The 15317-nt window shown below is 53.1% G+C and overlaps 1 protein-coding gene across 1 annotated transcript in view; it reads right to left on the reverse strand.

The window, feature by feature from the left end:
- Window positions 1–15317, reverse strand: part of WHRN (whirlin) — an 89322-nt gene that overhangs the window by 44693 nt on the left and 29312 nt on the right. The window contains 1 exon segment of the mRNA XM_045074021.1: window positions 9006–9131. Within this exon segment, the coding sequence (XP_044929956.1) occupies window positions 9006–9131 (126 nt within the window).

The following is a 15317-nucleotide window of genomic DNA, read 5'->3' on the forward strand; positions in this document are numbered from 1 at the left end:
TCTTGAGACAAGTCCTTTGTCAAAAACATGATCAGAACCCATTTTTCTTCTCCAACTTTGTGGCTTATCTTTCCTTTCTCTTGAAAGTGTCTCCCGCAGAGACGTTTTTAATTTTGACAAAATCCCATTTGTCAAATTTTTCTTTTACGGATCTTGCTTCTGAGGTTGTATCTAAACACTCTTACCCGAGGTCACACAGATTTTCTCCTGCACATTCCCAGAATAGGCAGTCTGGCTTTATCTTCTCTGTTTTGAGTGAATTTTCGTGGAAGGGGCTGAGGTTTGGGTAAGGTTCACCTGTTTGCCCACAGACATCCAACTGTTCCAGCACTGTTTGTTCAAAGGACTATCCTTTCTCCATCGAATTACCCTTGCACTTCTGCCAAAAATCAGCTAAGTATATTTGTGCAGGTTTATTTCTGGACTCACTCCTCTGGTCCACTGATTGCTGTGTGCCCCCCCCCCCCACTGATACTGCCCACACTATCTTGCTTAATGCAACCTTACCCTAAGTCCCGAAGTCAGAGAGCAATTCGAATTCTCCAACAGTGCTCTTCCATTTGAGAATTGTTTTGACTCTCCTGGTTTTTCTGCCTGTCCATTTAAATGTTTAGAATCAAACATTCCCAAACCAAAAAACCCACTACACTTGGAAATGGGGATTGCCTTGAATCCAGATCAAATTAGAAAGATCTGACATCTCAATCACACTGAGCCTTCCTGTCCATGAACACAGTGTCTCTCTCCATTTATTTACATCTCTTCTGTTTTGTACTTGTCAGCATGTAAATACGACACATTTTGTCATTCATGCTTGAGGACTTTTGGGTGCTACTCAAAATTGTATGTGTGAATTCTGAATTCCAGTAACTCATTGCCAGCTTATAGAAATACAACTGATTTCCATAGGCTGACTTTGTTATCATTCTACCTTGCTAAATTCATTTAATGGGTCTAGAAGCTTCTTTGGAAATTCTTCGGAAATTTCCACGTAGACAATCAGTCTTTGTAAATAGGGTCTCATTTCTTCTTTTCATATCCGTGTGCCTTTTATTTCTTCTTACTGACTTACTGCACTGAATAGGAGTGGCGAGAGAAGACATTTTTGCCTCATTTCAATCTTAGAAGAAACACTTAGTAGAAAGCTTTTTTCTTTCTTAGAAGATAGCTTTGTTGTAGATGTTCACAGGCTGATTCTGAATGTTTCTCACTGTTAAGGATGTTTAGCTGGAGGTTTGTTGGATGCCTGTCATTGAGTCAAGGAAGTTCTCTTTGATTCCTAGTGTTCTTATCATAACTGGACACTGAATTTTATTAAGTGCTTTTTCCATTCATCTTTTTTTTCCCTTTAGTCTGCTAATAACACTGATTTTCACATGTCAATCCAGCCTTGCATTCCTTGGATAAAGGAATCCCCACATGGTCATGGCATATATCCCCTTTTTACAGATTCAAAGACTTGATTTGCTAATGTTTTGCTGAGTATTTTTGCTTTCAACATATCCTGCAAGGCAGCGGTGTCAGTAGTTTTCTTGCAATGTATGTATTTGGTCATGGGATCACACGACAGTGGCCTCATAAAATGGACTGGGAAGCATGGTCTTTTTTTTTTTAAATATTTATTTATTTTAGATAGAGAGAGAGAGAAAGTGTAGGGTGAGGGAGAGGCAGAGGGAGAGAGAGAATCTCAAGCAGACTCCCTGCTGGGCGCAGAACCCAATCTGGGGCTCGATCTCACCACCCTGAGACCATAACCTGAGCTGAAACCAAGAGCTGGACACCCAACCGGACTGAGCCACGCAGGCGCCCCACATCGTCTCATCTTTTATTTCCAGGAAGAGACAGCAGAGTATTTTTTTCCTTAACTGTTCAAAAAGGTTCATTAGTAAAAGCATCCGGACCTGGGTTTTCTTCTTTGGATGGTTTTGGAATACAAATTCAAGTTCTCTGACATATACACAGAACTCCAGGTTTTTCTATTTTTCCTTCTTGAGCATTCATAGTTCATATCTTTCAAGAAATTGGTCTATTCATGTAAGTTGTAGAATTTATAGACTGAGAAGTATTTGTAATATTTGCTAATTACCTAAGATTTTTCTGTCAGGAATTATATAAATATGAACACTGAGTTTTTGCTGTCTCGTTGGACTGCCATAAAAATCAGCCACAATCACAAACAAAAATCCCCTTAAAGGAGCCTCACTAAACAGGTAATATGTGGTAGCCACGCCCCTCCCCCCACCAAGAATAAGCAGGAAGCAGCCTTGGGGAGTTTGCCAAGCTGCTGCTTCTCTCTCAGCAGAACTGTTTCAGGGAAGCATGGGGACACAAAGTCAAACTGCCCGATGATGTAGATAGGGGCTCTGTGCGGGGGTCCTGCCCCACCTTTCCATGACCCTCAGCCTGTCCCTTCCCCTCCTGCTGGCTCTCAGCACCCCCATATATAAAATGGGAGCTTAGGGGGCTGGGATCTGTCCACACAGATGGACTTCTGCCACCCACCCTCTATCAGGGAGAGCTGGGGGTGGCACCCGAGGCCCACATGGCCCCTGTGATGAGCAGACCTCACTGTGGGCCACAGTGGCCACTCAGCTCCCTTCAACACAAAGGCAAGTATTTCCCTCTCAGGGAAAGGGTCTTACTGCTCAGTTCCTGACGATCACCAACACTTCTTAGTGGGATGTGATCCTTTAAAAAAAAAAAAAAAAAAAGGCAGGCTCTGGGTAGTCAGGTCAGGAATGCAAATGAAACAGAGGTCAAGATCGCAGCTTTGGGGTCCAAAGACCTGGTTTGGGGCCTACCTTGGCCAGACTCACTCATTCACTGAAGAAATATTTCCTGAGCACCTGCTGTGTGCCAGGCTCTGTCGTGGGCAGGGAGATGAAGTGTTTAAAGAACCACCAGGCTCTGGCCCACAGGGACAGTCATAAAATTAACACTCCCCGTTTAAGGTAGGATGAAGGAGTTCTCACCGTCCCCCCCGAGTTGTGGTAACGGTGCAGGGGTGACACGGGTAGGTCACCTGCTGTTGGTGGGTGCTCATCAGAGGGGCGCTGCCTGAGCCCAGTCTAGAGAGGAAGAGTTGGGGGGAACGGACACTGGCAAAGCCCATCCAAGGAGGGGTCAGCCCCAGCCCTTCTGGCTTCACCAACAAACCCGCCACACCGCGTGGGCTCCAGCGAGGCCCAGCACAGAGGGCAGATCTGCAAAGCAGCAGACATAGTCTGTCCCCCAGCTGCAAGCAGCAGGGTGATGACCCAGAGTGTCGGACGCTCTTGGGAACATCTGCTCAGAAGTGGGTCTGCTCAGAAGACCCCCAGCCGGGATGGCAGCCTACTCCCACCAGCGGCAACTAAATGGGCCTCTGACTCTGGCCTGAGCTCAGGGGCGAAGGCCGTGCGACAGGGCAGGATCCAGACAAATGCACTGGGCTTGAGAAGGTTGGTGGCTCCTGAGAAGAACACACGCCCTTCATTTCCTGTCTCTGTGTTCTTTAGTTATCCAGTCAAGTTAGGGGACTAGCGAGGTGACAGCAAAGCATGTGGCCTTTGGAGGAGGGCCTGAGGGACCAGGGCCCCAGATCCCTGTGTGATCACGGGCAAGCTACTGCACCTCTCTGGGCCTCAAGTGCTCATCTACAAAACTGCACTGTTGATGCCCACCATGGGGCTATTGGGAGGATTATGTAGGCGTGTATCCCACAGGGTTGAGCACAGTGCCTGATTCATAATAACCAGTGAATAAGTAGGAACTGCCATCATTATTATTTTTAAATGCCAGTCGATCTGGCTGTCCTCAAAGGAACAATAAGGTTTTATGGTCCGTTCTGCGGTGGGGGGCTAGAAGCTGGGGCAGGGGAGGCAGGTGCAAAGGAACATGAGAGTTCTAAAGGTAAATGCTGAAGGCGGGGGGTTAGCCCCTACTGGGAGGGTGGGACAGCGGCACACTCCACCCCCGCCACCCGGGGTAAGTGCAAGGAAGTGCCTGACCCCCTCCTGAGAGCTGCTCCCCCTAGCACTTGACTTGCCCTCCCCTGGACTCAGAAGCGAAGTGAGCAGCTGGAAGCCAGGCAGAAGGCAGCGTCTCCATCCCAGGAAAGCTCTGCACAGCAGCAAGAAGCCCTATTGACAAATAAAGCCTGTTCTTGGCTACGCCACCCACCAAGCCAAGCCCCTTTATTCTGTTTCAATATGCCTGATTCCACTGACAGCACGTTGGCAACAAACGGAATTAATCAATCCTGGGTGCCCCAGCGAGTGTGGGCAGGTGTTAGCACATTTGCGGGAACTCGGAGGGGGAATGGGAGACCGTGCCTGGGGGTGGGGGGATGCAAAGAGCTTTACTGTGGCGGGGACCGAAGAAGGAACAGCCTCTTCTGGGGGCAGGCATTTTATGAGCAAATAAAGCTTCTGACTGCCTGCCACTGGGTAGCAAGCTGAAGGGACCAGAAAACTTCCATGGAATATTCTTCCACTGCCTTGTTTCCAAACAGGCATGGCTCTCCCGTTGCTGCTTTCATGCTTATAAAAGTAATATTCGCTCCATTCAGACCCCGTACAGGGATGTGAAGAACGGTGAAAGTCATCGGTCATCCCACCGCCTTCGGGAAACACGCTGACACGCTGGGACAGGTCGGTGTGACAGCTGCTCTGCGTTCTCTGTCAATATTTGCACATGCATCTGCAGTCTGAGTGCGATCCTGTGAGGTCCGCGGCGCTGCAACCTGTGCTCCCCACTTAATCACAGACCTTGGGCATCCTTCCTTATTACTAACTGCGGATCCCGAGCCTTATCTTTTCCCGGCTGCTCGGTCTTGGGTGAAATGATACACCCTGTGCGATCGGGCGCCATTCACTTTGTCAGCATCCTCTGGCACCTTCCCCCCACCTGGCTCTCTGCATCAGCCACATGGGCCTTCCTGGGCATCTGGGAACATCTCACTCCCAGCGTTTACTTAAGCGTTTACTGTTCTTTCTGCCTGGAATCCTCATTTCCTCCTTCATGTCATTAATTTTCCTGTCTCCTATTAAATTTCAAATGAAATGTTACTTCCTCCAGGAAGCCTTCCAGGATATCCAAGATCGGAGCTAGTCTCCCCTGTTATACACCCACACAGTTCCATGGGAATTGCCCTCTTGTTATTTATCCTGATTGTAATTAAACAACTGAGTCACTCTGACCCGCCCTGCCTTCCCACTAGAAAGCAAGCTCCTGGAGGTCAGAGACTCTGTCTGTCTTGCTCAGCAATGTGAGGCGAGCACTGTGTCTGGCACGCAGGAATCCTCGGTATATACTTGCTGATTAAAAGAAAGGAAGGGAAGGAGAGGCAGCCATGGACACTCACTGCCTTTATGTAATGTCCCCTCCCTCCCTCTCCCCCCCCCCCTCTCCCTCCCTCCCTCATAAAACACTTGCCAACAGGCTACCTGTTTTGCCGTCTCTCTGTGGCTATGGGGACCACAGCTGAAGGGAAACGGAGTATGTTCCTGGCACCTGGGCACCCTCTGGCTCTCGGGCTGGGAAAACGTGCAAATCTGGGAGAAAGCCTCCAAACTCATCCAGCCCAACTATTCAGCTGCTTGCTGTCCAAGCAGAGAGACCGAGGCCCAGTGCGGGGAAGGACATGGCCACCCTCACCCAGCTGATCGGCAGGTCCTAGGGCTCTTGCCCTCCCCTATACAAGGCAAGCCCAGGGTGTGTCAGACCTGGGTTCAATTCTCAGCTCTGACATTAGGAAGAGTTTGACCTGCAATTCCATGAGCCTGCATCTCTTCAGCTCTGAACTGGAGACAGTGACACCTGTTATCACCAAGAGGCAAGGCAGTGAAGCCTAGTGGTTAAGGACATGGGGGGGGGGATGGGGTCACTGGGTGATGGGCATTAAGGAGGGCATGGGATAGAATGAGCCCCAGGTGTTATGTACAACTGATAAATCACTGAACTCTCCCTCTGAACCTAATAATGCACTATATGATAATTAACTGAATTTAAATAAAATGAAATAAAATTCCAAAGAAAAGGCAACAACAACAAAAAGAACAGGGACTTAAGTGTGCAGGGTGGGTGCGGACCAAGCATGTCTTAGTTGGGTGACCTTGGGCAAATTGCTTAACACAGCTCCCGAATCTGCCACCTGTAAAATGGGGACGAGAACATTCCTTTCTCTCACCTTGTCCTAAAAATCACTTAACACTGTGAAGCGTTTTGCACAGGTCTGGCACAGTGAATCCTCAGTAAGTGGACAACGTGGTAATAAAAGCTGCCATCTGTCAGGGACGAGAGAGACAGAGACGGAGAACGTGCCCAGGGCTGTCTGCCCAGACCCTAACACATCCTCTCTCACACTCCCTGCCTCTTTCTTTTAACATGGATTCGATCAGAATCCATCCGTCCCCAACAGAGTAGAGAACGTGCTCATACATTTCCTGTCACAGAGGACACACAGCTCACATCCTCACATGGCATTATCTCTATGAGAGACCACAGGAAAAGTGCTCCTAGGCTTAGGAATAACCAGGCTTCTCAAGCACAGGTGGTCTGTTTTCACCTCACAGACATCTCTGATCTGCTTCCCTCTTTGCACTGGCTGCCAGGAAGCTCAGGGCCAAATCTGCATCCCACCTTGTAGTGAATGCTCGGGAAAGACCTTCACCCCAGCTTCATCTCTTTCTCTCAGCCCCCATATTTCTTCTTCCCAATTGCCTCACTCATTCACTTAAAAAAAACAAAACTTTATTCAGTGATGAAAAGCTGCTGCTCATCTTTTTTGAAATGGGGGGAGGGTTAATAAATAAATGGAATGAAAACTGCACAGAGGACAAATGCAATGTGGTTGGCTGAAGCAGATGATGACATTAGTGAAAAAACTGGTGACCTGGAAGAAAGCATGTGGTTTGTGGAATAGCATCGTACCAACGTCAGTTTCTTGACCTTGACAGATATACTGAAGTTATTACATAACATGTTGATGTCAGGGGAAGCTGGATGAAGGATAAATGGGAAATCCCTTTGTGACTTCTCAGTAAATCCAAAATTATCCCCAAATAATGAACTTCTTAAAAAACAAAATGTGCACATAGGCTACTGGGAGATTGTTTCCTCTTGGAAGGCATCTTTCTCTGAGAACACGGCCTGCATTCTGAGGACCCAGAGGCATTTCAGAATCAACCAGACCCAACCCATGCTTGTGGGGCCTCTACTGCCAGCCCAGCTAGCCAGAATCCTGATCCCCCACACGGGAGTCCCCGCTTTGCCTCCCACTCGCTGTTTGACGATCTGAGCCTCAGCTGCTGCATCTGTAAAATGGGCTAACCCGCGAAGCTGCTCTTCCAGACGAGTTGTGGTGATGTGATTTAATGGCACAAAGATGGGGAGAAACAGAAGCCGGTCTCAGGCTACTGGGGCTGCCTTGGCAAAACACGGCAGACTGGATGGCTTATATACAAGACATTCATTCCTCGCAGTTCTGGAGGCTGGAAGTCTGGGGTCAGGGACCGGCAAGGTTGGGTGCGGACTGCCCACTTCTTGCGTCCTCACTTGCGGCGCAGGAGCTCTGGGGGTCGGGACCCTTTAATAAGGACATGAATCCCATTCACAAGGCTCCACCTCCTTGACCTAAGCACCTCCCAAAGGCTCCCCGCCTAACCCCATCATTTTGAGGGTCAGGGATTGCACAGATGAATGTGGGGGACACAAGCATTCAGTCTGTAACAGCGATGCTCAATAAACTTAACCTTCATTATTAATGTCATTGTCAGCTTGTTCCTCCTCTCATCTTTTCAACAATCCTGAGAAAGAGGCGTTATTTATGATGCTCAGCTGGGAGAGGGAAGGGACGCTCGGACAGCTGGAGGGGCTCCCCAGGGTCACCCAGCTATTAAAGAAAAAACAGCAAAGCTAGGATTCGAACCCAATCTCCCAGACTCCAAGCCCAGAGCTCTTCCAACTGCATCATCTATCCTAAAAGAAGCGAGATTGAGAAGACACGATCTCATTTCGTGTTTAATTCCCCGGCCGTCTGGTTACCCATGGTCAAACCCTCTGGCTCCCTGGGGGTCACCCCTTCCTCCCAAGTCCCTCCAACCCCAACCTATCTCATTATGCAAGGCAGGCATGGATGCCACCTGGGTCCCCTGCTCCTATCGCTGCTGCCTTGGCTTCTCTGACATCAGGATTTACGCCCAACACACACCGCCACTTTAGGTGATCTGTCTCCTGGGCTCCAGGTCCTTGTCCCTGCCTCGCTTATTGTCACTGCCCCCCAAAGCCCTGAGCAAGTTCTGGCGGGGTGGTGCAACGTAGCAGCTAAGGCCACCGGCTGCAGAACAGACGCCTGGGCTCCGTCCGGTCCGCAACCACCAGCACCGTAACCTGGGCAGTCAGTTTCACCTTCTCTACGTGTCCACCTGAATAACTGGAAAATGTGGGGGTCAGAGCCACCTCCCCCCAAGGGCAGCCTGAGGGTTCAATGAGCTACATGTGAAGTCAATGACCAGGACCTGGACGCAGTCAGCCTCCTTTAAAGCTCGAGCTAACAATACTGTTTCAATAATTGCTGGCTGCCCTGACGGACTGGCTCCCGGGAGCTGCCGGGTATGAGTTCAACCCAGCTCCCCCTTCTCCACTCTTCCCTCTCCATGCACCACAATGAACCTGAGGTCAGGGCCATTGCAGCCACCGGCGGTGTTTGCAAAACAGCGGTCATGAAGAGCTCAGCTGGCCCGCTGCCCAGCACCACGTGGGAGGCTGCCCTGCTCTGAGGACTGCAGGGAGATGGGCTCGGGAGGTGGGGGCACAGCTCCTACCGCTTCCTCTTGCGACTTGGAGGCATGCAGCCAGGGGGGCTCCCAGCTGTGACCAGGCCTCAAGGGAGGGAGGTGTGACCGCCCCGCTGCAGGTCTGACCGAAATCAGCTGCAAAGAGCTCCAAGCACAGCTCCTTCTCTCCCAACCCTGCGTGTACAGCCCTGGCGCCCGTTCCCAGCCCGCGGGAGTCGGGCCGCTCACCTTGAGTCCGCTGCTTTCGGCTTCTGAGCCCGGATCCACGCCGGTGACGTAAATGCCTAGGCCGTACTCGGCTCCCCCGCGGATTGTGAGGCCCAGGGACCGGCCGTCTCCCAGGACCAGGTTCACCTGCAGTAGGGACAGGAGATCGCTATTCGAGGGCCTGAGGGGGACATGAATGTTCTTGGGGGGGGGGCGGCATAGCAGACGCTGGAGTCCTTGGCCTATCCCAAAGGGCACAACGATTCAGGCCTGGAACATTCCAGATCAGCTGCCCCAGCTCTGCCTCCAACTTCCTGAGTGGCCTTGGGGACATCCCTCTCCCTCCCGGGGCCACAGCTGTAAGTGCTGGAAAAGAAGGGCGGTGAAGGAGGTGACCCCTAGAATTCTCTAGAGTGATGTGACATTTCAGGTGTTTACCTGTGCTCACACCGTGGGGACCACAAACCCCCCCCCCCCATTACCCTTCACCACACCCTTCAGCCAGGGAGAGCCTGCTCTGGGCCTAGGTTCCTACACCTTCCATCCTCCTTAGGATCAAAGTCCACTCCGCCTCCCTGGGGATCTCCCACCAGCCAGGGGTCCCCTGCCCACCCCCCAGGAGTCTCCGGCTCTGCCACCCATTCCAGTGACCCATGGCAGTATGGCCTCAGCTGCTCTTCTTTCTAGAAACACAGGGAGCATTTGCTGAGTGCAGACCCACTGCTGGGCCAGGGGACCAAGAGATGACCAGGACCAGTCCTGCTTCCAAGAGTCTCAGCAGAAGGGCACAGAGACCAGGAAGCAGACCTTCATGGGACGGTGTGATCAGAGCGCAGTGGGGAAGCTCAGAGGTCACAACAATGCAGAGAAGGTGCAAGGTCCTGACCGGGGGCGAGGGTGGTGGTGGGGGGGGGGGCTTCCCAGAGAAGGTGACAGCCCTGATGAGATTGGAGAGTGAGCAGGAGTCAACCCGGCAGGGGCCAGCAGGGGTGAGAAGGGCTTTCCAAGGTCAGCACATGGCAGTAGGGGAGCGTGCTTTGCTCAGGATAGGATTGTGGGGTGAGTCATTATGGCCTAGGCGGGGAGTGCTGAGGAGGAGCTGGGGGACAAGCAGGGGAGGCTGGGGGCTGATTCTGGAAGACCTCATAATCCATGAAGGAGCCCTCAGGAACATGCATATGTCTTGAGTATGAAAGAGGAATCAGGGAAAAGGAGGAGTTGCACCAGAAGACCTAGAACTCACCCCAAAAGGATAGAAAATATCCCTCAACAGGTTAAGACCGGGACAAGGAAGGGACCCAAAGAGAACACAGTCTTTTGCATGTATTAATCCCACTTAATTCTTCAACCACCCTGGGTGGAGATGGGTGAAGGAGACAGACTCAGGTCCAAACTGCCCGATGGGGGGAGCTGCTGTGTGATCTCAGGCACATCCTTAATCTCTCAGTGCCTCGAACTCTTCACCCACAAAAAGAAGATGTAATACAGGGCTTCTTCGGAAAGGGTCACATTAAGAGACAGATGCAGGATAGTTTCTGGGCCACAGTGAATGCTTGGCAAACGTCAGCCACTGTTGGTTCCACTTTGCATGTGACAAAACCAGACAAGGCCACTGAGCCACAACTGACTCCTGCAGGCTGGTGGATGTCTGGAGAGGGCCCAACAGACGGAACGCCTCTGGGGTGTTTGGTTCTAGGACCGCAGGCTCTGGGGTGGCCCCACCCCCTTCAGGCCAGAGTCGGCTCCTGGTTTGCTCCCCCGAAGGAAGACCACATTAGAAAGGACAGCATCTGTGAGCCCCCCGTTGCTCTCAGGGGGCACCTGGGAATGTCACCCAGCAGCGTCAGAGTGACAGATGTTCTGGAAAAAGCAGGCTATAAGGACGGGCTTGACAATGCAGCCCTAGTGACGGCCCCGCCCAGCCCAGTGCAGCGCTACGGCTGGAAAAGCTGCGAGCTGGCGTGGGTTCCAGGCCTGCCCTGTCTGTGATCATGATCACACACAGGTCTGGGCCCCAGGGGGGTGACAGCATGCTAGCTAGAGGTGCCGGCTCTGGAGCCAAACCGCCGGGGGTTCGTCCCGGCAGCAACACTTGCTGGGTGTGTTACCCTGTGCAGATGCCTCCGCCTTCTCATCTGTAAAGACGTGGAAACCAGTCACATCCACTTTACTGGCGTGTTGGGGATGAGTGGGTCCACACACCAGGGGCGTTCAGCATCGTGCCCAGCGCCGTGCAGACACTCAGAAAACACTGGCTGTTGTTCTTATCTTCCCGGTGGCCCCGGCTGGCCAGCAATGGGGCTCGCGTGCACAGATGGGGTGCCCTGGAAGGAAGGCCGAGGCGTCCTCCCCAACGCTGCTGCCTCAGAGGCCGGGACGGGCCGTGCACTTAGGCTGTGGCTGGTTTGCTCCACTCGCTCACACTCGCTCACCCAGCCCCGCAAGTCTGGGCCTCATGCTGGGCACTGGATCACAGGAGCATGTGACATGGTCCCTGTCCCCAGGGCGGGGTCTGGTGGCTGCTGGTGGCTCACCTCCCCCCCCACCCCTGGCAGCTCCCATCCAGGGACCAGGAGAAGAGGGCAGGTGAAAGCCCCACCCCTGCCTCCTTCGGGACGACCCTGAGGGCCAGCGCATCCCCTGCGCCCCCGCGGCGGGCATCACAGCCACTGCACCTGCTGCCCAGTCCCGTGGCCCCGGTGCCCTGTACCAGCATCGAACCCAGGGCACTGCCCTGCTGCGGTGATGAACGGCCACACATTTAGGGGCTTCAAACAGCACAGATTTATTATCTTACAAGCCTGGAGGTCAGAAGTCTACAGTGAGTAGACAAGACTGCATTCCTTCTGGAGGCTCTGGGGGGACGGTTTCCTTACCTGCCTTCGTTTCCAGAGACCACCTGCCTTCTTCGGCTCATGACCTCTTCCCCCATCCTCAAGCCAGTGGGGATAGGGCCTTCCCACCTGGCTCTGCTCCGGGCAGTGCACCCCCTTCTTCTGACTCAGACCCTCCTGCCTCCTTCTGGGGACCCTGGGGTTGCAATGAGCCCACCCAGAGAATACAGGAGACTCTCCCCATCTAGAGAGCCTTAAGGTAACACATCTGCGAAGTGGCTTTGGCCAAGGAAGGGGACATCTTCCCAGGCTCCAGGGAAGAGGGATGGGTGTCTCGGGTCATCATTCTGTCCAGCACAGACAGTCCCCCAGGATCCTCCTCAGGGAAATCTTGGTCTCAGAGTCCATTCTGGGGAGCCTGACCTCAGGTAGAGTATCCCAGAAATAGGACCTCCGAGCCGAGCCATGAAGGCCTCGGGGGTCAGCCAGGGAAAGGGGGAGGGAAGACAAGTATTTTGGGCGCAGGAAGGTGGCAAAAGCTCAGAACCCAGACACAGCACGGCCCCCAGGAGTCCCACAGGGTTCTGTTTGGCTAAAGCAAGGTGGGGAACCCGGGGAAGGGACAAGATTAGTCAGTGGGGGGTCAAGAGCCAGGCCTAGAAGACTGGGCTTTAGGTGAAAGAAAAAACTGCTCAGATTCATTTGGATTTTAGGAAGACTGCCGGCCAGGTCGTTCAGGAAAGCGTGTGCACCTTGAGACAGTGGCCGGGTGGGAGTGGGGTGGGTGGGGCCCAGATCTGGGGGAGGTCAGGGAGACCGGCTGAGGACAGAGTGTGCAGCTCCCTCCCGATCCCCTGCCATGCCCGCAGAATGCACCCCTTCCCCCATGCTCTGCCTTCAGGGCCTAGGGCACACACACCTGGAGTCCAGCTCATGCGGTGGCCTGGAGTCAGTCACTCTCCTCCCCGACCTGGGATCCCCAGCTCCAAGCCCAGAAGATTCTGGGAGGAGAGAGCCAAAAGGAGCCCCCTGACAGCCAGATGGCAGCGGCTGTCTGCGGCAGGCCCCTCTGAGCCCTGAGGATGGAAACAAACCTCCCCGCCTCCCCGCCACCTCCCCATAAATCCGTTACGTGGGAATAAAACAGCCTGTATCACGGAGCTGTAATAACAGTCCTATCAACCACAGGGTAATCTGCCTCAATCACTTGCTGGAATTCAACCAGCATTTGGCAGGAAAAAAATTCACCTACAGGGAAGGACACTGAGCCGGCACCATGAGAACGCCACTCCCACCGATAATACGAATAACTCGTTAAATTAATTAGTCACTAACATACTGAGTATTTCCTGAATTCCAGGCACTGAATGCATTGCCCCATTTAATCCTCTCTTCCTCTGTGGTTTCTATTGCTATGTCCATTATCCCAATGAGGACACTGAGGCAGGAGGGCTGAAATGATGTGGCCACACAGCAGCTGGCCAGCCTAGGCATTTAACGAGCACGCTTCGTTGTCTCCCACAGCCCCAAGTTCAGATCCTGAGTCTGCCCTTTACTGCTGGGAAACCAGGGGGAAGGACCCACTTCTCTGATTTTTAGTTTTCTCCGTCAGATAAGTTGAGAGTCAAACAACGTACCTGGGACAGGCACTACTCACTCCCCCTCCCCTTCCTGCTTTGCCCTAGAACCCTGACCCTATTGAGGAAGCAATGGAGCAACAACCCCGAGATGTAGTCAGTCTGGGCCAAGCCTGTTCCTTTCTGCCTGGGACGTGGGTAGTCTGGGCCAGTTCTGGCCAATGGACATGATGGAGGACATCTGCTGGTGAATGCTGGGAGCGATTCTGCCCTCAGAGCAAAAAGAGGCATAGGCATAGGGTGAGAAGGGCCTTCTGCCTGCCCACCCTGCTTCCACTCTGCTTTGGACACAGCTGTGATGGCAGGAGCCGCAGCTGCCATTCTGCAGCTGGCAAGCAAAAAGCCAAAGACAAAAGCCAACAAGAGGAAGGGCAGACTTACCAAAAAACTATACTTGGGGACTCCTAGCCCCACACTCCTTAAGGCTTCCAATAGCCTGGACATTCAGCCCCGGGCAGGGTGGATATAGGCACGATGACTCCTTCATGGACCTCAGATCCTATGTCATCTTCTCCATGAGGCCCTCCCTGCCCCTGCCTAGAATTAGCCCACCCATATACTGCCCCTATGCCCTTTTCTACATACTATATATCACTTATTTTAACATACACACACGCACACACACGAATGTAAGCGTTTCAAGGTGTCATCCTTGGCTAGTTGCTGCTATACTCCCAATACTCAGAACAGTTTTGGCCCACTGTAGGTACTCAGTAAACGTTTCAGGGTAAAAAGATAGGAAAGGTACGTAGCTCCGAGCTGACACTTGAAACATGACGGCTGTCACTGGAAGGAACGACTATGCCCTAGGCACCCAGGCACCGTGCTCCACACTTCCGTACTCAAGTACTAAGCCCTCAAACAGTCCCAAGTGGCCACCAGGTCTACCCCCGTACTAACGACAGGGAAACTTACTAGACCAACCTGAGAGCAGGTGACTTGTCTGAGGTCACCCGGTCAGGAAGTTCAGGAACCAGGTTTCAAACCCAGGCCCAAAGTCCCTGCTCCCTCTGTACAAGGTTGGGCCTTGTACAGCCCAAGCCAAGGGGCAGGGCGTCTCTTGTCCCAGTGGCTGGTGAAGTGAGTCTGGGGGAGTGGCCACTGCTGCTGCAGCGGGGTCTGGTCACAGCCTGGAATGGGGGCTGAGGGCTGAAGACACTGTGATGGCACAGGACTGGCCCATTTGCTCGGGGACTAATGGCCCAGGTGGGTGACACCTGGGCCTTGCCATTGGCTGTTCTTGCCCCACTGCTCGCCTGAACGACTCCCAGGTGCTGACCAAGACTCCTGGCACGGTGAGCAGCTGGGCCAGAGGGGGGCCTCTCCTGAGGCTGTGCGCAGGCCTGAGATCCAGAGCCAGAGGACACCCGAGGAGGTGGGGGTGGGGTGGGCGCAGGGGAGATGGCACTTCCCTCTCAGTCCCGCCCAGAAGGTAAGGAGGACAGGACTTGGGATCCGAGGACAACGTGGCCCCACCACTCAGAGGCTGCGTGGTCTGGAGCAATTCATTCAGCCCTTCCGCACCTCCATTTTCTCACCCGGAACACGGCACTACTGCTACGATCTGCAAATGCTCTACAGATCTGGCTTCAGAGTCAAAAGACTCCACGAAACCGCACTGAAATCTGGAAAGGTCAGAGCAGACCGAGCCGCTGGGCGTCTCGGTTCTCTCGCTCTGGCTGCTGCGTGCGCCGCCCAGTTCATAACGTCTCCCTGGAAAAAGAGGGTGACAACGTACGTGCGGCCTGTGGCAACAGCAGAAGCAGAAGAGCCTCTTCTGAAAGCCCTTCTCCATGTCCGTGGGGTGTGCTACACGTGCCCCACCAGAGCGACTGTCTCTTCGAACTAAGAACCCAAGAACA

Source organism: Mustela putorius, unplaced genomic scaffold (genome assembly GCF_011764305.1).
Source record: "Mustela putorius furo isolate JIRA1106 unplaced genomic scaffold, ASM1176430v1.1 tig00537301_pilon_pilon_pilon, whole genome shotgun sequence".
NCBI classification, from domain to species: Eukaryota; Metazoa; Chordata; class Mammalia; order Carnivora; family Mustelidae; genus Mustela; species Mustela putorius.